The sequence below is a fragment of the Dipodomys ordii genome, unplaced genomic scaffold (genome assembly GCF_000151885.1).
Source record: "Dipodomys ordii isolate 6190 unplaced genomic scaffold, Dord_2.0 Scaffold90, whole genome shotgun sequence".
Classification (NCBI taxonomy): domain Eukaryota; kingdom Metazoa; phylum Chordata; class Mammalia; order Rodentia; family Heteromyidae; genus Dipodomys; species Dipodomys ordii.
Window position 1 is genome coordinate 5,061,484 of NW_012267306.1, and position 23,968 is coordinate 5,085,451.

General features: G+C 34.5%; 1 protein-coding gene across 2 annotated transcripts in view; it reads right to left on the reverse strand.

Annotated features, from left to right (window-relative positions):
* Rundc3b (RUN domain containing 3B) overlaps nt 1-23,968 on the reverse strand; it is a 93,314-nt gene that overhangs the window by 49,785 nt on the left and 19,561 nt on the right. For both annotated transcript variants that reach the window (XM_013026047.1, XM_013026048.1), the window contains exon 3: nt 7,443-7,576. In XM_013026047.1, coding sequence (XP_012881501.1) covers nt 7,443-7,576 — 134 coding nt within the window. The remainder of the gene's footprint in view (nt 1-7,442; nt 7,577-23,968) is intronic.

Sequence of the window (23,968 nt, forward strand, 5' to 3'; positions counted from 1 at the left end):
AGATCACATCAGTAGAAAGAATTTTAAATTTTACTTTCATTTTAACTTGACCCCTTATCAAATATTCAGAAAAATTCATGAAGACCGAATATACAGAAATCCAAAATAGGGACTGGGAAGTTGGCTCAGTGGTAGAGTGCTTGCCTTGCATGCATGAGGCCTTGGATTCAATTCCTCAGCACCACATAAGCAGAAAAAGCCAGAAGTAGTGCTGTTGCTCAAGTGGTAGGGCACTAGCCTTGAACTGAAGAGCTGAGGGATAGTGCCCAGTCTCCGAGTTCAGACCCCACAACCATCAAAAAAAATCCAAAATACTGCAATTACAATGAAAAATAAAGATGATATTAGTGAGAATGATGTTCAGCTAACATAGGTAAGGGGAGGAAGGTGTGACTGTGTATGTACATATAGTCAATACACCAAACACTTGGGAAACAATAGTCAAAAAGGAGGTAGTGTAGGTGGTGATAAAAAGGAGTAAAAGCAGGAGTTCTACTGGGAAGATCATGAAGTAGGGGTTGTTAGCATGCATTTTGCCTACCAACCTTACCACCCTCTTTTAGTTTGCCCTATGCTCAGCCCATAGTTCCTTCAGAGTAAGTCTATAGGCACCTACAGTAAGCTGCAGTTGATCAGAACAGAGGATGGAAGATGCAAGTCACTAGCTGGCCAAGCCTCCTCATAGGATCTTCCTTGAAATTTCTCTAAAGATATAGAATCTAATGGCAGTAGTTTTCAAAAAAAAAGGGGGGGGAGGGAAGCCACAAGGTCACCAATGCACACACAAGATTCTATCTAGAGAAAAATCAGGCATAGACACCATGCAGTTTCTAGATAAGCAAAGTGGGAAAAATACTACTTCCTTATTTATTAATTTCAATCCCTACAAAACTGGCTGCAATAATTTCCTGTCTTTGTGTGAGACATTTTATATAGTGAAAATAGATTGTACTAAATTTTAATGGTTTCTTTTCCTTCAGATAAAGGAGATAAACAGAATTATCAAGGTTTGGAGGCTAAGAAAATTTGTAAGAAAATTTGACTTTAATAGTTAATGATAGTTTTAAAAATAGCAAAAATAGTCAATACTCCTTTAGAATATGACCAATGAATACTGGGCCTTATTTTTAGAATTTTTTCATACAGCAGTTAATACTCCTAAAAATTGTATGAACACTATGTATGCTCCAGTATCCTAAAATAGTACAATTTGTTTCTGAGTTACATGTCTTATTAAATGCTGCCTGGGCTGGCCATAAACTAACTTTCCTCCTGACTCCTCCTCCTCCAGAGTAGCTGGGATTAGGTGTGAACTATCATACCTGGCTTTATCTTTTTTCTTTTTTGAGATTCTTGAATTTATTGAATAATGGGTATTGTTAAAAAATCTGTAGCTTTTTTCAGAGATTTATTTATCTGGCAGGCATTTGGAGTACTAGTACAATACCTACTTTACTAGAGGAACTCATAATTACTTTGATTCTGCCTCCCAAGTGCTGGGTTCACAGGAAATACCACTATGCCTGGCTCTTCCCAGTTTCACTGATAAAAGCATTATGTATTTATTGTGTTAACTGTGGTTAGAGAACCTACTTTATATGATTCCAACCCTCTGAAATTGAGACAAATAATGTCTCAGAAAATAGTACTCTGTAGGTTCAAGAAACCTATATAGATGTATATATATATATATATATATATATTTACTTATATATATTCACTATATATATTCAATTAACAAATATATAACTTGAGCTTGCTTTCTTTTCCTTTCCTTTCTTTCTTTTTCCCTCTCCTCCTCCCTACCCCTCCTCTTCTCTCCTCCCTTTCCTTCTTTCCTTCTTTCTTTCTTTCTTTCTTCCCTTTCTTCCTTTCCTTCCTTTTCCTTTTTTTCTTTATGATTCAGTCCTGGGCACTGTTCCTCAGCTTTTTTCCCCAAGGTGAGCATTCTACCACTTGAGTCAGACCTCCATTTCCACTTTTCTCATGGTTTATTGGAGATAAGAGACCTCAGAACTTTCCTTCGGTATTTTTGAACTGAGATCCTCAGATCTCATCCTCTTGGGTATGTAGGATTATAGACATGGCCCTGCTCTTTTTTTTTTTTTGTGATATTGAGGATTAAGCCAGGTATTTGTGCACAATAGGTAGGCATTTTCCCATTTAAGCCATAGCTTCAGCCCTTTTGATTTTGTTTCTGAGTTACATGTCTTATTAAATGCTGCCTGGGCTGGCCATAAACTAATTTTCCTCCTGACTCCTCCTCCTCCAGTGTAGCTGGGATTAGGTGTGAACTATAATACCTGGCTTTATCTTTTTTCTTTTTTGAGATTCTTGAATTTATTGAATAATGGGTATTGTTAAAAAAATCTGTAGCTTTTTTCAGAAATTTATTTATCTGGCAGGCATTCAGAGTACTAGAATATTACCTATCATCATTTAGAGCATCACTTTTGGCCATATTTTTGAGGTGTTGGACTTCAGAATTGCCTATGTCTTATAAACCTTATATGTGAAACCTGGAGTGTTTACAGTACTTTCCATCTTGTTTGCCCTGGTACTTTCACCTCCATCGCTCCAGAACAAGACTGTGACATCTTCAATCAGCTGTTTTTATCTCTTACCTACTGCTTTCAGCTTAGTTTATGGGACTTATACTCTAATATCAAAAATGAAGAATTAGCAACAACCTCAAAGGAAAACTATAGGCATATTTTCAGCCATGCTTGTTTAAAATTCTTTCTTTTAAATTGTGGTTTGACTGGCAACTCAAAGGTAGGAAAACTTAAGAACAATACAGGCTCAAACCTTGAGGAAAAGTTGGATGTGGTAGCTCACTCCCATACTCCCGAGGCTGAAATGGGAAGAATCACAGTTCCAGGCTAGATTGGGAAACACTTCAAGAGCCCCATTCTCAACAGAAAAAGGTGGTAGATAATAGGTAGATTACCTATTATCTTAGCTATGGCATAAATACTAAAGAAGAGAAATGAGGTCCAGGTGGCCCTAACCTAAATAAATAAATAAATGGCTTTATCTCAAAAAACAGCCAGAGCAGTAAGTGGTATTGGGCTCCAAGTGGTAGAGCACTAGCCTTGAGCAAAAGAGCTCAGGGATAGAGTGGAGGCCCCGAGTTCAAGCCAAGAAAGAAAGCAAGCAAGCAAGAAAGAAAGAAAGAAAGAGAGAGAGAGAGAAAAAGAAAGAAAGAAAGAAAAAAGAAAGAAAGGAAGGAGGAAAGAAAGAAAGGAGGGAGAGAGAGAAAAAAGAAAGAAAAAGAGAAGAGAGAGAACAAGAGAAAGAGAAAGAAAGAGAGGGAGAAAGAGAGAGAGGGAGGAAGGGAAGGGGAGGGGAGGGAAGAGAAGGGGAAGGGAGGGCAGGAAAATAGGATAAAATTCCTACCTAGCAAGTGGGAAGCTCTGAGTTCTAACTCCACTCTTTCCAAGAAAAAATACAAAAAGAAAGTTAAAACAAAAGGATTTCTCAAACTTGAAACCAGTTCAAATATTAAGGAAATCCAATAGAAACACAAGGTCAGTAACAGTAGTAACTAACAATTCAATTAGGAGTGGTTTTTGTTAGAACTTATATAGCAAATTTACTAATAATCAGTGCAAGGGCATGGAGAAGATTCACAGGAGCTTAGAAAAGAGTGAACTAAAAGAAATTGACTTGCTAAGGAGAATATGATCTGAAACCTAAGTAAGTGTATTTATATAAATCTTATGTCTAAAAATGTTTACCTATTACAGAAACATTGCAAGTATACCAATACGGAATGACAGTTGTATCAGTATTCTACTTAGTCATTAGGTTATGTTTAGGTCTTAGGAAATAGGCTCAACTTGTGACAGTCTAAGCAAAGAAAGGGAAGGGTCTGTATTTCATTCATTTTACCTTTGGAGAAACTAAGTATCAGATCTCCAATGATGATAAGTTTCCAAAATATAATTTAAGTGGCACAGTGGTATCAGGACACAAATAATCCAAATTCAATCAACTGAACTTAATCTTTTGGGGGCTGGCACTGGGACTTGAACTCAGTGCCTTCATGCTTTCACTCTGCTTTTTTAAAAGGCCAGTACTCTGCCACTTGGGCCATGTCTTCAGTTTCCAATTCAACGTAATCCAAAGAATGGGGGTTGGGGTGTAATTCAGTGGAGGAGCACGTGCCCAGAGCACATATGCACATCGCCCAGGGTTCAATCTTTAGCAACAGAGAGAGAGAGAGAGAGACAGACAGACAGACAGACAGACAGACACAGAGAGAGACAGAGACAGAGAGGGAGGGAGAGGGAGGGCGGGAGAGGGCAGAGAGAGAGAGAGAGAGAGAAAGAGGAGGGAGGGAGGGAGAGAATACTAAGGAATGCTTCTAGGATGATTATAGTGATTACAGAGTTGTAAGAAATGTAGGAAGACTGAGGTCTGCAGCTGGCCTGGGCAAAAAGTGCATCCTTCATTCTGAAGGATGGGGCTGTTGCTAAGTAGCAGAGTGACTACCTAGCAAGCACAAGGCCTGAGTTCAAACCCCAGATCAAACAACAACAAATAATGTTGCTATATCAAATTAGTCAGTGTCCAATTGTACATCTATGTCTTCCATTGCTTAAAGTTTAAACTATTATCTGTATAAGACTAAAAGTGTACTCAAAGAAAAATTGCCCCTTTATATAATATTAAAAATGATGCTGCTTTGGTAACAAGTACACTAAGTTGTATATAACTTATCAGCTAATTTTGGTGCTTTAATGTGGAATATTTTTCAAGACTGCCACTCAAAGCATCCATAAACCACTGATACATTTATTCAGTTCTTTGATCCTGACAGTTAGAAGGTATGATTAAGTACTTTTTGCTCTTCTTCCTGCAATGAATAAAAGCAGATCTAGTTCTTGCCAAAACCAAGTAAATTTTAGGTCTCTCTTCTACTAAATAGAATATGCTTAAGGACTGAGCAAAATAAAGATAAAAACACATGATGGGAACATGATTTTTCTGTGGCATTTTGATACTCAGCACCAGTTCTTTAGAGAATAAACGTTAGCCCTGCTGGGTATCATCCTGTTTGCTGATGATGCTGGCCCAAGAGTCTGATTAAGACAGCTGAGAAGCTAGGGTTAGAATTTCTTTGGTCCACCCAGGTCAAAAGCCACATTATAATGTTAGCTGAATTCTCAGTTACTTTCTGTATTTTGGGTATATGCTAGTTTTATAAATACATTCTATTGAAGAGATTTACAATGTGCTTCTCAGGCTTATATAGCCTACTGTAGAAAATAAAGTTTATGTTCTATAATTATTTCTTATAAAATCTATGAATATTTGATTCATTCTTATTACAACTAATCTTTTAATCATAGCCTAAAGAAACCAAGATATTATTTCCTTAAACCGCAAGAAAAATGTGAAAGCAAAACTGCTACAAATTCCACTAAAATGCAATTATTTTATAATTCTACAATAATATGTCTTATTCATAGAAGTTCTACATATCTCCTACATTTAGCTACTACTATCTTATTTTATGTATATGTATAAAATCCACTGTTGGAAAAAAAAGTCTTTTAATAGCTTTACAGATAATTGTGATGTTCTCCCTTGATTATAAATTAAAACTCAGTAAATGTCATTTGGATCATGGAATATATAACAAAACTAATAAACTTTTAATACAGTATTACATTAAATCCATTGATAATCCATCATTTACTGATGTATGATTTTATAATGTTATGAAATGATCAATTGGTAGATATAAAACAGGTCTGTCAGTGTTAACAATTTCCTTAAACAGATCTTTGCTAATTATCAACATCATTGTTACCAGAAAAGCCTTTAATTGGAGTCCTGGATGGGGATTTATACCAAGCCACCAAGAGCTAGGAAGCTTTCCTTAGTTTTCCTGATGCCTTACTCACACTTTAAATAAAAATTTTGCCTCTGCTCCCCACACTCCCCCCCACAACAAAAGCTTTTACTAACTATTAAAGTGGTAAACAAGTTTTCCTAAGTTTAGTTTTTGCTTAAAAGTTTTACTTTTACATCAAATATCAAGAAGGACAGCTATACCTCACATTTCAGTGTGAAAAACCAAATAGATTCCTGTATCGGAATGATCCGCTTCCTCCTTTCACTACTTCCCCTCCATGTTCCTGTTCCATTTCTGGGGATCCAGAGTGGACTTCCATATATTGTTTATTTATTTTTATCATAACTCTTCTTTCCCAGCATTAAAAGTGACATATTTGTTTCTACCACCTGAAGTTACGCTTTTAAAGGGAGAAAATTCTATTTGCTTCATTCATCAATAGATCTATGGTGGTCCAGCATAGTGTTAGCACACAGCTGACATTCAAGAAATATTTTTTATTGATTGATTTTAATGAAATTATGTAAATATATGTATTATTTTTAAATGTCATCTACTTTTGAAGTATTTTATCATTGACTGAATGGATTGGAGGTATATTTTACATTATTATAAGGTTAGTGATTAAAAAAATGGGATTTTTAAAAAAAGCTTTAATTTTAGTATTGGCAATAAATACTGTTAACTGTATCCTGAAGTGCCTTCTTCAGAAAGAAAGTTTCTTTTTCTTCAAAAGAATGTTTGCCAAATGTTCAGTCTAAAAGGTAGGCACTAATGGCTCATGCCTGTGATCCTAGCTACTCAGGAGCCTGAAATCCGAAGATTGCAGCTCAAAGCTAGCCCAGGTAGAAAAGTCTATGAGATCTTATCTCCAATTAACCAAAAGAAAACTGGAAGTGGTGCTGTGCACTCCAAGTGGTAGAGCGCTAGCCTAGAGCAAAAAGAACTCAGGGACAGCTTCCAGACCCCAAGTTTAAGCCCCATGACCAACCAAAACAAAAACAAAAAATGAAAAATAAATAAATAGCATAAAATGAAAAATACATAGTTCAGATTAAGATTCAAACAACTGCAAAAATGCCTTTCTTAGGGGAAACTATATTTCAGTTTCTTACAGAAATGTTTTATGCATATTTCCCATTTTTCTTAGCTGACAGGCTAGGAACTCGCCTCCTGCCTCCGCCTCACTATAATGCTAGATTACAGGCATTGGCTGGCCTTATTTTTATTTTACTTATAATATTAAAAATACACATAGGCAGAAGTTGAGATCTAATAAAATTAGTGTTTACTGCACATCATGAATATTGTAAGGTAAAACTAGTGTTTTTATACTGTGTGTGTGGCAGAAAGAATGTGAATTTTAAAGAAAAGATATTCAGGGCATTCTTTAGACAGCTATTTCCTGAAATCATCAAGCAATTAAAATAGGAAACATTTTCATTTTAGCTGAGTAGGTTCAGACCTTTCTGCTACAACAGTAAAGAAAGAAAACATTTTCTCCTTCCTAAAGTGCTTATTAGTTAAAAAATGCTTATTATTAGAATATACACGGTACATATTGTCAGTGTCTTACCTTAGCTCTAGAGGAGCTGACATTTTCCATATTTTCAATGCTGCAGATACAATTTTGTGAAACTTTCCGACAAGCCACTCTGATATAGTCCCAGAAGCTACGAGGACTTTCATAACCAAACCAGGTAACTTGACCTTCAGGAGATAAATTGTAATAAAAAAAAATAAAAACTAGCTAGAAGATTTAAAAATGAAACACCAATAAAATCATTTAATTTCTCTGGATTCCAAGCAAGTAATGAAAAGACAATTTGGCATCTCATTCCTATTTTGGTGCAAGGGAACTTGTTTTCTTTCTCTATTAGCAATAATTAACATATACAGAGTATTTAACATGACCTAGGCTATATGCTATTTGCTGCATCTACATTCTAATCCTCTCAGCAGTACTGTCAGGTAAATTATAGCAACATTCTCAACTAACAGAAGATCAGATGAATAGAGTGTTCCAAGTCATTTCTCAATATCACAAGCTAGAAAATGATCAAATTCAGATCTATCTAGTTCAACAACTCAGGTTTCTAACTTCCTAGGCATCCTTTTTCATCTATATCCATCCTCCAGATGGTTAACACATTGATGACGTGAAAAGTTATTATAAAAATTTACTTCCTAACCAACCTTTTCCCATACCCGTAATTCTAAACTTACTCAAAAAGTATCTAGTCCAATCTAATTTTCCTTGCTTCTATTATTTGAGATCATTCAATCATTCTATAGTTGCAAATGAGAGGTATAAGTATCAGAGTTCCCATCAAGAAATGAAGTACTGAGTGGTCAAAATTCTACTTGCAGCCATCATCTCTGTTTATAGATAAAGATTTGGCTTTGTGAGAATGGAGACCCTACCTGGCAACAGACACAGAGTTTTCCCAAAATAAGCCTTTCATACCCATTAAAAAAAAAAAACAAGCAGAAGAAAGAAATGAAGTACTGTATAGTGGCAGAGGAGAATACCACAAGAATTCTTTGTTGACTTTAAATCTCTCTAAAAAGGCAGTATGAGAAATAGAAGTCAAAATAATCAAGGAAGAGCAACACTTTAGTAATCAGTGTCAACCACCAAAGTTGTGAACCCAGATAAGTAACTAGGGAGAAAGATAAGCATGGATTGTCTATAACCAAGAAAAGTTTTTGCTTGTTTTTTAAAGAATTACCTTTATAAGGAAACATACTTTTGAACAGAGAAAGATTTGCTTTTCTTTTTTTTTAATTTTATTTTATTTGTGAACATACTGTACAGAGGGGTTACAATTACATGGGCGGGATAATGCGTACATTTCTTACCAAGAATTGCAGCCTCCTCCTTTGTTTACCCTTAAGAGAACATTGTTTTTTGTTTTTGTTTTTGTTTTTGCCTGTCATGGGGCCTGAACTCTGGGTCTGGGCGCTGTCCCTCAGCTTTTCAGCTCAAGGCTAGCGCTCTACCACTGGAGCCACAGCGCCACTTCTGGCTTTTTCTGTTTATGTGGTGCTGAGGAATCGAACCCAGGGCCTCATGCATGTGAGGCAAGCGCTCTACCACTGAGACACCTTCCCAGCCCCCAAGATTTGCTTTTCTAAATCATAATTTTAAACCTTTTTATCAGATGGCTGAAGACAAAAATTCATAAATTTTAAAGAACTGTCAAAAACAAAGACACCAATGATACAATGATTTTTAAAAAAAACAGTGATAAAAAGAAACACCGATAAAAAGATCTAGAAATCTAGTATTGGACTGAACAGATGAGTAGGCTGTAAACCCTGGGAATTTACTGCTGTGAATAGACTGTTCTAGGTATAAAGACTTGAACCAAGCCAGGCATTGGTGGCTCACACCTGTAATCCTAGCTACTCAGGGGGCTGAGATCTGAGGATCACAGTTCAAAGCCAGCTGGGGCAGGAAACTCCATGAGACTCTTATCTCCAATTAACCACCAGAAAACAGGAAGTGGTGTTGTGGCTTAAGCAGTAGAGCACGCGCCTTGAGCTGAAGAGCCCAGGGACAGCGCCCAAGCAGAGTTCAAGCCCTTGACAAACCAAAAAAAAAAAAAGACTTTAACTGAAGCAATAATGTAAGATTTCTAAGATTACAAACTGATAATTCACAGAATGGCAACACTCATGACTTGCAGAACCTTAAATAAAACTAGTATTATTTTCACAACACTTAATCAGCTCAACAAATTAAATGTGTCTGTCTTCCTTTCTGATCTATATGCATTTGACATTTCCAAAGTGAGGTTTTTAATTAAAGATACTCAGCTTGTCACATTCAGATTATCTCCTTTAAGTCAAGGTGGATTTCCTTGTTAGACCCTTCAAAAAAGTACTTACGTAAATTGTCTACACAGTTTCAATTTTTACTTAAACAATTAGTTTATGCATCTACAAAAAGAGTTAAGTTTAGCCAGGCACCTGAGTGGTTCACATCTATATTAGCTACTTGAAAGACTAAGAGCAGGAAGATCACAGTTCAAGGCTATTCTGGGCAGGAAGACTTCTCCTCAACTGATTAAGTTGGCTGTAGCTGTACTCACTAGTCATTTTAGCTACTACAGGAAACCAAAAATGGGCAGATTATAATCCAGGTACATGTCCAGGTTGGAAATAATACTCTCAAAAATTACCAGCATGAAAAAGAGCTGGAGGTGTGGTTCCAAAGTAGGGTATCTGTCTAGCAAGCACAATGCACAGAGTTCAAACCCCAGTACCATAAAAATATGTTTAATTTATTTAAGCTTAATATAAGCGTTCAACTGGTTATTTCAGATACTATCATTACATACTTCTTCTATTTAAACACACATTAAATGCTAAAGTCTTTAGTATTCAAAAGGAAGATTAAAATGTCACAGATGATTATACACTAAAAACTAACACTGAAGGAATAAATAACCAATCTCACAAAGTTTTCATTTTCTTAAAAAAAAAAAACACAAAAAGCAAATCAAATAGCAGGAGACTGACTTATTTGTACTTTAGAGAAACTTTATTCTAAAGAAGAGATATACCATTAACAGAAAATTCTTTATAGCTCTTAATAAGAGTATGCATACACTTTTAATAAGTATTCTTGAAAATTGACAAAGTTAAACAAGCTTTTCAAACCATATTCCTATCCCATCAATCCCATGCTAATTTATTATGGACACAGAAATAAGTGGTAAAAAGTTTTAAGACTTCAAAAAAATATACTACTGGGCTGGGAAGGTGGCTCAGTGGTAGAGCGCTGGCTTTGCATGCATGAGGCCCTGGGTTCGATTCCCCAGCACCACATAAGCAAAGGGGCTGGGAAGGTGGCTCAGTGGTAGAGCACTTGCCTTGCATGCATGAGGCCCTGGGTTCGATTCCTCAGCACCACATAAGCAAAAAGAAAAAAGCCGGAAGTGGCGCTGTGGCTCAAGTGGTAGAGCACTAGCCTTGAGCTGAAGAGCTGAGGGACAGCGCCCAGGCCCAGAGTTCAGGCCAGACCCCCCCAAAAAAAATATACTACTGACCATTGCCTCTTTCTTGTTCACTATCTAAAACTGTTCTTTAGAATCCAAAATGTCTTCTAAAATTAGTCCTCTACATTAAGTGAGACAGGTATTCAATCTTAAAATGGGTCTATGTTTTGCTTTTATCTTATTTTGTGGCCAGAATAAAATCTTCTAAGAAAAAGAACTAAATTTCTAAGGTAGTTTTTTACTAAGCAGTGGCTAATGACATATCATCCTTTAATAGTACAATATAAATATAAATGAATCTGTTAACTGATTTTCTTTCCCCATCTTTTGTAACTTGCTCAACTATGTATATAATACCTAACAACTAGTCTAATACTGAAGTTCTGTTACTATAATTTTTATTTCTCATCTGACAATACTAAAGAACACTTGTTACCCTGAAGCCAATATTGATTCATCTAGATAATCAACACAAGATAAGGTAGTCATACCAAATTTTAATGAGTCACTCTAATAACACTATAAAACTTAGCAGAAACAAAGAAAATTGGTTACTTATGACTTTTTTTTACTTTATTAACATTTATATACTTAACCTTAAACTTTTCACTTTACATTTTTTCTTTTTTTTTCTTTCTTTTTTTGGGGGAGGGGGGAGGTCAGTCGTGGGGCTTGAACTCTGGGCCTGGGCACTGTCCTTCAGCTCAAGGGTAGCACTCTACCACTTGAGCCACAGTGCCACTTCCTCACTTTACATTTTTTTTTACCACCATTTTTCTTACTGCTAATTTATAAAAGCCAGTTTCAAATTTTCTACTATCCTTTTATTACACAGAGAACATTCCCACTTTTACAAGAGGTCAGAATATTTTTTCCTTCAATTAAAATATTATTATTAGTTGAAGTTTGTACTTACACACTATCCAGCTAATTCAACTAAAATTTCATCTTACTGTTATTTAAAAAGAAATAAATTTAGCAAGCTGCTCGTGGCTCACACCTATAAATACTAGCTACTCGTGGAGGCTGAGATCTGAGAACTGTGGTGCAAAGCCAGCCTGAGAAAGTTCATGAGACTCTTATCAACAATTAACCACCAGAAAATTTGAAGTTGAGCTGTGGTTCAAAGTGGTATACTGCTAGCCTTGAGCAAAAGAAGTCAGGAACAGTACCTAGTTCCCTAGTTAAAGAACTACAACCAACAAAAAAAAAAAGAAAAAGAAATTTAAACACTTCAAAATAATTTCATGCTTTCTGATGGATGAGTAGAATTCCACTGTGTATATATACATATTTTCTTGTTTGTCCACTGAGGGGCATTTGGGATGACTCTATATCTTGGCTTTCGTAAAGAATGCTGCAATGTGATATACACAAAAAATATGTTGGAAATGATCTGTACAACTTGGGACTTGGGGGTTAGGAGGAGAGAAAGTAGGAGAAAAATGAGGGAAGGGGTAACAAGTTTGACAAGAAATGTACTTATTACCTTTCTTATATAACTGTAACCCCTCAGTACATTACCTTGACAATAACAAAACAGAATGAAAAAATAAAGAATTCTGTAATGAACATGGTTTTGCTACTAGCTTTAGTGTGGCCTGTCTGTGGTCTAATGGAAAAATGCTCAGGAGTGGAATTTCTGGGTCATAGAGAAGCTCTATGATTAGTCTTTTGAGGAACCTCCATATTGTTTTCCAGAGTGGTTGAAAAGCTTACATTCCCATTAACAGTGTACTAGCATTCCCTTTGGGCCACATTCCCTCCAGCATCTACTATTGTTAGTTTTCTTTATAATGGCCATTCTAACTGGTGGAAACTCAATGTACTTTTGATTTTCATTTCTTTCTTTTCTTTTTTTTTTTTTGTCGGTTGTGGGGCTTGAACTCTGGGCACTGTCTCTCAGCTCTTCAGCTCAAGGCCAGCACTCTACCACTTGAACCACAGTGCCACTTCTGGTTTACTAGTGGTTTATTGGAGATAAGAGTCTCATGGACTTTCCTACCCAGACTGGCTTTGAACTGCAATCCTCAAATCCTGTGTAGGTAGGATTACAAGCGTGAGCCACTGGCACCCAGCTAATTTTCATTTCTTTTATGGCCAGAGATGTTGAACATTTTTCATGTGCACATTGTCCCTTTTTATTTCTTCTTCTGAAAAGTCTGTAAGTTTTTAGCCCACTAATTATTGTTTCTTTAAGGGATTTTTTGGGGGGGTTAGTTTTTTGAGCTCTAGGTATATTTTAGATATGAGGCCCTTGTCTGATGCATAGCTAGTAAAGATCTGCCATTCTGTGGGCTTTCCATTTCTCTTGCTAGCTATGCAGAAACTCTTCAGTTTGATGCTATCCCATTTATCCAGTCTTTTCTTTTAATCATTGTGATTCTGGATCTTTACTTGGGAAGTTTGGACCCATGCCTAGAAGGCCTAGTGTTTCCCCTACCCTTCCCTGTAATATTTTCATGGTACCTGGATTTACATTGAGGTCTTTAATCTATAGATATCTAGCTTCAGTTTTCTGCACATGTATGCCAATTCTGCCAGCACCATTTGTTGGAGAGGCTGTCTTTCTTCTATTCTGTGTTTTTGGTTCCCTTGTCAAATATTAGATGGCTATAGGTCTGTGGGTTAATTTCTGAGACTTGTACTGTGTTCCACTGGTCTTTAGGCCTATGTTGTGTCAGTACCAAGCTGTTTTTATTCCTGTGGCTTTATAATAGAGTTTATAGTTTGGTATTGATATTTCTCCAACACTGTTCTTCCTGATAAGGATTGTTTGTGCTATTTGGGGTCTTTGATTATATTGTACCATTTGTAAGAAAATGGAAAGACTTGGAAAAATAATAATTTCAAGTCCAGCACTAGTGGCTCAAGTCTGGCCTGTGATCCTAGCTACTCAACAGGCTGAGATCCAAGGATCAAAGTTTGAAGCCAACATGAGCAGGAAAGTCTTTGAGACTCTTAACTCACATTAACCACCAAAAACAAAGAAAGGAAGCTGTGGCTCAAATGGTAGATCAGGAAAAGTGCCCAGACCCTGAGTTCATGCCTTAGGACAGGTACAAAATAAGAAAAGAAAAAACAGGATAATGTAATGTCATGATCTCCATTAATGTCAAAATTAACCTTTATACAGAAAATATTACTAATTACTGCTTTAACAAATGAATTTACCTATATATGATTCTTAATTCATGAGTACAATTATTCCATACTTTTCATTAGTTCTATTTCTATTCATTTCTGTATCTCTGATGATTGAACTACATTATCATGATTGATATAATTCAATAAATGTTAATAATTCACAGAAAGTTAGCTTTCTGCCTTTGCTACATTTACTCTAAAGTTCTCTCTTTTTTTCCTTTCTAATTTTTTTCTAGTACAGATGCAGTTAGGTCTTTTTGTTTTAAAACATGTCAAGTTAGATTTATTGACTCTTGGATAAACGGATATACCATTTGTAAAGCCAATAAAAAACTAAGTGTAAATTATCAGATAGCAATTTTCTTTTAACTAGCAACACTAGACACAATACATTCCATTCTATTGCTAATATTAATGCAAGTTCTTGTCAAAATTTGAGTCTTCAACTTTTTATTTAAATGTGAGAAAAATTCTTCATTAAAACACTGAAATTGCAATATGTACTACAATTCAGCTTACAAAGAAATATCTCCATTTTCATAATTTACTGAGTTTTGAAAACAAGATGAAACGTCATAAACTTTAAAAATCACTTCAAAATCCCATTATTTTAGAAACAAAGATATCTGTTCATTGATTTATAATTTAAAAAGTATTGAATATCAATTATGTAAATCTTCGATGTATAAAATCATAGTGACTCTTAAAAAAGAAATGTAGAAAAACCTTAATAAACTTATTAGATCACATAAAAATGGCAACTGATTGAGCAGATTTCAATCAATTTGGAGTAAAAACTCCAAATGGACAGGTGTGAATACATTCTATAAATTTGAAGCATTTGAATTTATTGATAGAGATAATAAAAGAGCAGTTTAAATCATGTCAATATATCTAAACAAGAGTTACCTCAATTTTTTGTAAAATTTCAAGAACACTATGAAAGCTACTCAAAATTTTAGAGTAAAAATATATACTGTATATGTGAATACAAAATAATAGGCATTCCAAAATAACTCTAATATACCACAACTAACCGTTAATCATGGTATATATTAAAAAGTGAAAATTGTACATTAGAAAGGGAACTTAGCTCTAAATTTCTGGCAAAGTAGTTCGCAGTGCCTTTTTTTTTTTTTTAAGAAAAACAGCTAATACTACCACAAATTTATAAATGATTTTGAGGAAGGCAATGTGTTAAGTTTACAAAATCAGAAACAATGTTGGGACTAAGATTATATTAGCATCCCAAAATGAAGTCTTTTTCTCTGTTGTATAAAATGAAAAATATTATTTCCTTCAAATGAATAATATTAGAGCAATAAAGTAATCCAAACTTGTTACAGGGAATTGGAATACACTAAATACATGCATGGAAATATTCTTTTTAACATATTCAGATCCTTACACTTAGTGGTCAGGTACTTGAGCCACATTCTAGCCCATTATTTATTTGTAAGATATGATCTGACTTTTTGCTTTGGCAAGCCGAGACCTGGTTTCTCCAAGTTATGGAGGCATCTAATCATGACCATGTTTTCATTGGTCAAGATAAGAATTTAAAACTTTTGCCTAGCCTAGCCTAGAATCAGGATCCTCCCAATCTCAGTCTCTCAAGTAGCTAAGATTACAAGCCTGTTCTTCCCTCAGCTTTACTGTTTTTGTCTATGTGGTACTGCTCACCAGAAGCCTAATATAAATTTTAAATTATTTGTTGGATGAGACTTTAAAAATGAATTTCAAATAAGAAAAACTTCAAAAATTCTCCAGGATCATAGTTTAAAGTACTGAGAAACCTTTTCTATAAGTAAGCAAAATTTATATACAAATAAATTTTAAATTAAAAGAAAAATTATCTCTAAAAATTCTGATGTGGCTATAAAATATAAAGGCCACTTTACTGTATCTCCTCTAAAAAATACATATATTTGAGATAGTTTTCTTAGTTTTTCACCCAGAAATTCCTACAGCAAACACAGCAACTAAAGGTACTACAATAGTCATATAGCTCAAATAGAAGCAAGTACTAATTATGCTAGAATTCTGTTTCAGAATTTTAGATAATTCCACATAATAAAAAAATTATGAACAAATTTACTAATGTTACCAAGTATATAAGAAAAATATTTCAAATGTTTCAAAACAAATCACAAACTTATGTAAAATATGTCAACAGTAATCATATGAAAAAATACTAAGAAAAGTCATTATTAATAAAAACATGCTATATGAAAACTAATTTCATGTTTTATAACTAGTTTTATTCTAGAGTGTGTAAGAAAGAATTACTCTACAAAACAAATAGACAAAGGTCATGACAGGAAATAACAAAATAAGCTGAGTATACATGAAAATATATTTCATGAAAATTAATTTCATTTACAAACAAACACAAAATAAAATGACAAGATATAAGGGTAAAAAGTATGGCTCAAGTGGTAGAGTACCTGCCCATCAAACAAGGAGCTCTGAATTCAAACCTCAATGCTAACAAAAAATAAGCACACATCTATTGTATAGATATACATATATATACATAGAATAATGTACACATAATTACACACACAAACTCATACATATTGCAATAGTGGGCAGCCAAAAAGATATGTTTCCCCATCAAATTAAGACGTAAATATTATTAATAAAATGAGATATGAAAAAATAACAATACCATACATTATTTTTGGTATGACCTCCCTGATAGAGAATCTATAGCAATATATAGTAAATTTAAAGATCATATATATTTTGGCTGGGCACCTGTGGGTCACCCTGTAATTCTAGCAACTTAGGAGGCTGAGATTCAGGATTATGGTTTGAAACCCGCTTGAGCAGGAAAGTCCATGAGACTCTTAACTCCAATTAACCACACACACACACACACACACACACACATACAGAGAGAGAGAGAGAGAGAGAGAGAACAAGCCAGGAGTGGAGTTGTGACTCAAATGGTAAGAATGCTAGCCTTGAGCAAAAGAGTTCAGGAACAGAACCTAGGCCCTGAGTACAAGCTCCAGAGTTAGCACACACATACACAAAAGAACTGCACACATTGGATTTTGGTAATTATAGTTTATTAAAGTATGTTTATATGAAGGAAAATATGAAAAAAATCAAGAGGAAATTATGGTTCATTCATACAATAAATGCAACCTTAAAACATAAATTGAAATATATTCAAATATTGACAACACATATAAAACAAAAACTTTCCACACCTGGATACTCAAAAGGCTGAGATCTGAGATCATGGCTCAAAGCCAGACTAGGAAAAAAAGTCTGTGAAACTCTTATCTCCAAAACTCTTATCTCACCAAAAAGCTGGAAGTAGACCTGTGGCTCAAGTGGTTGAGTGCTAGCTTTGAGCAAAAGAAAAAAAAAGAAAGAAAAGAAAAAGAAAATAAAAATGCAAGAAAAATGTAATAAAAATAAAAACAAAAAAAGGTTCAGGGACAGTGCTCAGAACTTGAGTTCAAGTCTCAGGACTGACAAAAAAGATTATAAATAAATGTTTACAGTAACTATTCATAAGAGCAAACATGGGAAAACTTTAACGTCCATTAATTAATGAAGGATACACAACATATGATATGGTATATGTAAATAATAGAATATCATTCATCCATAAAATGGAATGAAGTGTGATAACATGTAACAACAGAATGAATACAAAAACCACGCTCAGTGAGAGAAACTAAACACATACAAAAGTCACATATTTTATAGCTCTATGCATATGGAACAACTAGAACAAATAAATACACAGAGACAGAAAGATTAGTGGTTGTAAGGGCATAAATAAGGTGGAGAAAGGAAAATGAAAACTTAGTGGATAGGATTTACTTTTAGGACTGATAAAATGTTCTAGAATATTAACCATGTTTGCATATTAGTCAATATTAGTCATAGTTGAATAACTGAATATACTAAAACCCACTAAAATGTATATTTGTTATTAATAAGTTTTTTTTATTGTGGAAATACCATATAGAGGGGTTACAATTACATGAGCAAGGTAATGAGTACATTTCTTATCAAGCAATGTTGCCTCCTCCTTTGTTTCCCCTTACCATCTCTGCCCTCCCATCTCCCTAAAATGTATATTTTTAAATGGTTAAAATGTGAAATTTGTTATATAAATTTTACCTCAACTTCAAGAATTCTAAAGAACAAAATGAAATGAAAAATATAAGTATGGCTATGAAACATCTATCATATACTAGGTCTAAACATAGAACAGAAAAAATAAGCATAACTATATATACACAAATATACAACATAAAATATATAAGCTGTCAGCTATATTTAGATTTGGGATTTCTAAGTTTTTATTAATGTCTTCTACCATTTTTTATTTGAACTTCTTATCACTTTTTTTGGGTCCGGTTGTGGGGCCTGAACTCTGGGCCTGGGTGCTGTCCCTCAGCTCTTCAGCTCAAGGCTAGCACTCTACCACTTGAGCCACAGCACCACTTCCAGCTTTTTTCCTTTTTGCTTATGTGGTGCTGAGGAATGGAACCCAGGGCCTCATGCATGCAAGACAAGCGTTCTACCACTGAGCCACCTTCCCAGCCCCACTTCTTATCACTTTTATAAGGAGTATGGAAAAGAAAGCTAAATGTGACTGGTAGCCTAAAGAAATAAAAGCATAAGTAGAAAAAAGGTTCAGTTGTTAAGTAATCATGAAAACTTCTTTCTTTTTACTTTTCCCATTTAAAAAAATATAGTAAAACATTAAGAAGTATACAAGGTTAACAGTCCATGTGACGGAATAAAATTTTAAAGTAAAAAGTCTTCTCAAAAGGCATCAGAACAAGCAAGAAATGATGATGTCTATAAACTTAAGAGTAAACTGAAGAATATAATTTGAATTGAAAATTTTATTTAAGTTATGGATATTTGATTGATACTTAATTTTCTCCTAGTTACTAACCTTTACCAATAATTGCTTTAGAGACGAGTACTTTCTGTTTTCACAATCTACAGTTATTTATTCCTGAATCTTAAATTTACACTAACACATTAAATAGAGGTTAGTTCTCTATGTAATTTTAAAAAACTGAATTAAATTAAATATGGAACATATAACATTCAATGTTTCAAGAAATATTTGAATATTATAAATTTCTGAGATGCAAAATCTCCTAAAACTTCTTAAATTACCAAGTACATAACTTAAAAGGGTGTTTCTGAGAGACTGACCTTGACCATTGTTTAAACACCAAATTCTGGCAACCTTAAGGCCATTTTTCTTATCTCTGGTATCATGTTTTGGCCTGAATATATGGGTTTTACTGGATAAATTGTGTTCATGTTACTACAGAAACAATTCAAGTTTCATTTTGTGTGTGATCAAAAGTTGGAAAGTCTTCAAAAATGCACAAAGAAAACTCAAACCCAAATAGATAGGTTTATCTTTACCTATTGTTTCAAACAGTGTTTATGTTTCACTTCAAAAGATGGTCTCCTGGGGAGGTAACTATCAGCCAAGTCAGGAAGAGCTTTGAGGTTTAAGCCAGAATTCCCCAGCAATGCTTATGTGTAACTGATGAACTGGGTTTGATAAGTTCTAACACATCACAAGAGTTCTAAATCTTTCTGAGTCTGAATTCAAGTGATACTAGAAAACAAAAGAGATAATTACTCCTACATCCAACAATTTTCACTGAGTGCCCCACAGTCATTGTATAGGCAATCTGAGATGAGGTAATGAAAGAAAGAGACAAAATCTTCAGCTTGATGAGGTTTACAAAAGGACAAAAAACTAATAAAAAATAAGTAAATCACATATGGTAAGTAATGCACAGAAGAAAGTCAGGAGTGCTGGGATCAGAGGAGGAAAGGTGATTTGTAATTTAGAATATTGTGCAATCGTTAGTCTCCTTGTATAGTTTTTAAACAGAAGGGGGAGTTGACAAATTCAGATCCTAAGAAAAGTGAGTCCTTTACACAGCTATGAGATGATACACTTCTTGATCCAATCAAGAAGATAAAAAAGGCTTTAGAGAAAGCCTTTTACAGTGTGGTAACTTCAGAACAAAAAAAATTAGGATACCCAAATACAACTAAAAAAATGTTCAAAAACCAGTGTAAAATCTAAATGTGCCAGGCCCAATATTTAAGTATAATTAACAGATAAATTCATAAAAATGACTTCAGTTCCTTATTATACTTGATGTGATTATAGGTGATCATTTCTATAAATGTAGCATGCTTCTGAAAGTTTGTGATTCTTTAGGGTAATTCAGAAACTTTCTTGTTTTTTTTTTTTTTTTGGTCCAGTCATGGGGCCTGAACTCTGGGCCTGGGCGCTGTCCCTCAGCTCTTAAGCTCAAGGCTAGAGCTCTACCACTTGAGCCATAGCACCACTTCTGGCTTTTTTCTTTTTGCGTATGTGGTGCTGAGGAATCGAACCCAGGGCCTCATGCATGCAAAGCAAGCGCTCTACCCCTGAGCCACCTTCCCAGCCCCACTTTCTCATATTTTTAATCAGATATTTTCTATATATTCTTATCTTCTCTAAATGAACTTTACAAGGTTGTTTGAAAACATGTTACTTCTAAATTTCTTATTTTACCTGTTTTATACAGCTCACTAAATCGCAAATCAACAAGATTACAGATCACATTTCAAAGAATTAAATTATACTTTTCATTTGAATTTTTTTCCATATTAAGCAGCAGTTTTATGTCTCTTTCCAAAGCTTTACCTGAATCAAGCAGAACAGATTATTTAGTCCCTTGTAATATTGTGAAATCAGCAATACTCCTATTATGACATGACTTTTTTAAAGGACATTATCTGATAATATGCCATTCTATTAGCTTTCAAAATGAAGTTTCAGGTAAAAGCATAATTTATGTATCCTAAGTGTTGCATGGATGGACTGATGAACATGAAATTGGGGTTAAAAAAGAGTATACTCATATGTAAAAAGATTGCAAGGAAAATTTAGAAACTTAAAAGAAAATAGAAAGTAAAGACAAAACTATAAACTGTAAGGTATCTGCTCCAGAAAAAATAAGAATGTCCCAGTTATCACTCATTATCAAAGCAAAAAAGTAAGGTTAAATTTTAGGTAAGAAAAATATAGAGGGGCTGGGAAGGTGGCTCAGTGGTAGAGTGCTTGCCTTGCATGCATGAGGCCCTGGGTTCAATTCCTCAGCACCACATAAGCAAAAAGGAAAAAAGCCAGAAGTGGCACTGTGGCTCAAGTGGTAGAGTGCCAGCCTTTAGCTGAAGAGCTGAGGGACAGCACTCAGGCCCAGAGTTCAAGCCCCACGACCGGACCCCCCCCAAAAAAAATAGAGAGAGAAGTGATAGTATGGTAATTGAATGTTGCTTAGGGTTTACTGTACTGTGTTTTTTGACAAACTATCCAACTTCCTAAAGTAGTTGGTAACCAGGCACTGGTGAATCACACCTGTAATCCTAGATATTTAGGAGGCTGAGATCTGAGGATCACTGTTCAAAACCAGCAGGAGCAGGACAGCCTGGGAAAGTTTTATCTGTAATTACCCAAAGATGCAAATGAGGATGTGGCTCAAGTGGTAGATTGCCAGCCCTGAGCAAAAAAAGCTGAAGGACTGAACCTAGGGCCCTAAGTTCAACCCCAATGACATGTGCTTGTGTGCATACCCCAGGACCAGCACACATAGGTGCATACGTGCACACACACACACACACACACACTTACACACACACACACACACGTGTGTGTGCGCCCCTCCCCTCTCACAAGTAGTTGAAGATAAAGGAGTTGAAACTTTCTATATCTTAATGAAAAAATGGGACCCTCCTTTGAGGGGCATTATTAGTATTTTTTTAATTAGTAATTTCACTAGATAAAGTTTCATGAGTTTTGCAAAGTTCCTGAAGTAATGTAACTACAAGATCTCTAATCATAGCTCTTTTTTATACTATGTAGTCACTGCCTCCCCTCCCCCATTTGTACCCTTTCAGACTCTGGTCTATTCTCTAACACTATAGTTTGGTCTTTTCTACAATCTCATATAGATGGAATTATATGGAATTATACACCATTTAAATATGGAGAGTTGTTTCAAGTTTCAATTAGCGTAACACATCTGACATTCATACATGTTGATGCAGACAGAAACACACTTTGCTTTTTATTCATTATATGAATATACAGCAGTTTTCCCATTTATCACATGAAGGATATTTGGAATGCTTCTGGTTTTTTACAATTATGAATAATGCTGCTACAGTGATTTTGTGCAAATGTAAGTTCTCATTTTTATACTCATAACTTTCATGATTCTAAAATATATTTTTATATTAAGATACCCATCCAACTTTCTTTAATGAATTCCTGTGGGTTTTTTTCTTTTCTTTTATCATATTTTATTAATATATTTGCAGTGGCTCTCTTTATGTATTGACTATTTTTAACTTATTCAAAACATTTCTTAGTAACTTTAATTTTTATTTGTGTGTGTGCATATGTGTGCATGTATGCCACACACTTGAAAACTGGGCATGCAAATGATCCCTGTGCTTTTGGCTCAGGACTAGTGCTCTACCATTTGAGTAACATTTCCAGCTTTTGGGGGTAATTAATTGGAAATAAGAGTCTATGGACTTTCCTGCCTGACTTGGCTTTGAACTTCAATCTTCAGATCTCAGTTTCTTGAGAAGTTAGGATTGTAGCCATTAGTCACCAGCACCCAGAAATATTTTTAATTGCTTTGTTTATACCAATTACATTAAATGTAATTATTAATGTGATTGGATTTAGGTCTCTCATTTTATTGTTTAGTGTTCATCCCTTTTACTTTTTTTTGCTTTCCTTTTGAATAATTTCAAAGTTTTGGCATCATGTTTTAACTATTAGCTATTTAAATAAATTTGTATTTTATAGTTACTACTTTAAAGACTATAATACAATATTCAACTCTTAATATGTCTCAGAGTTAATATTTTACAATTCAGGGAAATATATAATCATATACTTGTCTTTTTTTCCAATTTTCTATTTCATTGCATATAAAAACATTTCATCAACTCCAAAACAATGCTACATATTTTTTACTTCTAATAATTATTTTAGAAAGCCCTTAAAAACAGAGAAACAATATGTTACATATTCTTGGATATTTACCATTTTAGTTGCTATTTCTTCATTCATGAAGTTCAGCTTTTCTTATCATATCATCTCCTTGTAGCCCAAAGAAATTTTGTTGGCATTTCTTTTAGTTCTACTAGTGATACATATCACTTTTTCTTAAATTTCTTCATTGCAATTTCATTTCTGAAGCACTTCCATAGAATACATTAGGAGTTAAAAGACCTTGGCTTTTAGAATTCTAAAATGCTGTTCCATGGTCTTCTGTCCATCATGATTCCTGTTGAAAAACCTGCAGTCATTGGAATTGCTGTTTCCTACGTATAATATAGTTCTTTGGCTCCTTTCAAGATTTTTCTTCTTCATCTTTTAATTTCAGAAGTTTGGTTCTGAAGTGGCAAGGACGATAAACTTTGAGCTCATTTTTCTAGATGTTTGCTATGTTTTGTTCAATGAGAACACTTGAAATCTATTATCTTAGCAATTTTCAAGTATACAATATAGTATTATTAGCTACAGTCACCATTATATACAGTAGGTTCTCACCTTGGGTCAATATCTTCCCTTTTCTCACTTCACAGCCTCTACTAACAATAGTTTATTCTCTGTTATCAGAAACACTTAAAAATGATGCCACATATAAGGGACATCATTTATCTTTTGGTGTCTACCTTATTCCACTTGGCATAATGTACTCCATATTCATCCATGTTATTGAAAATGGCAGCATTTCTTCCTTTGTTTAGGCTGAATAATATTCCATATGTACATAGACCAGAGTTTCTTCATTCATCCATCTATCAACATATGTTTAGGTTGCCTTCATATACTGGCTACTGTAAATAATGCTGCAATAAA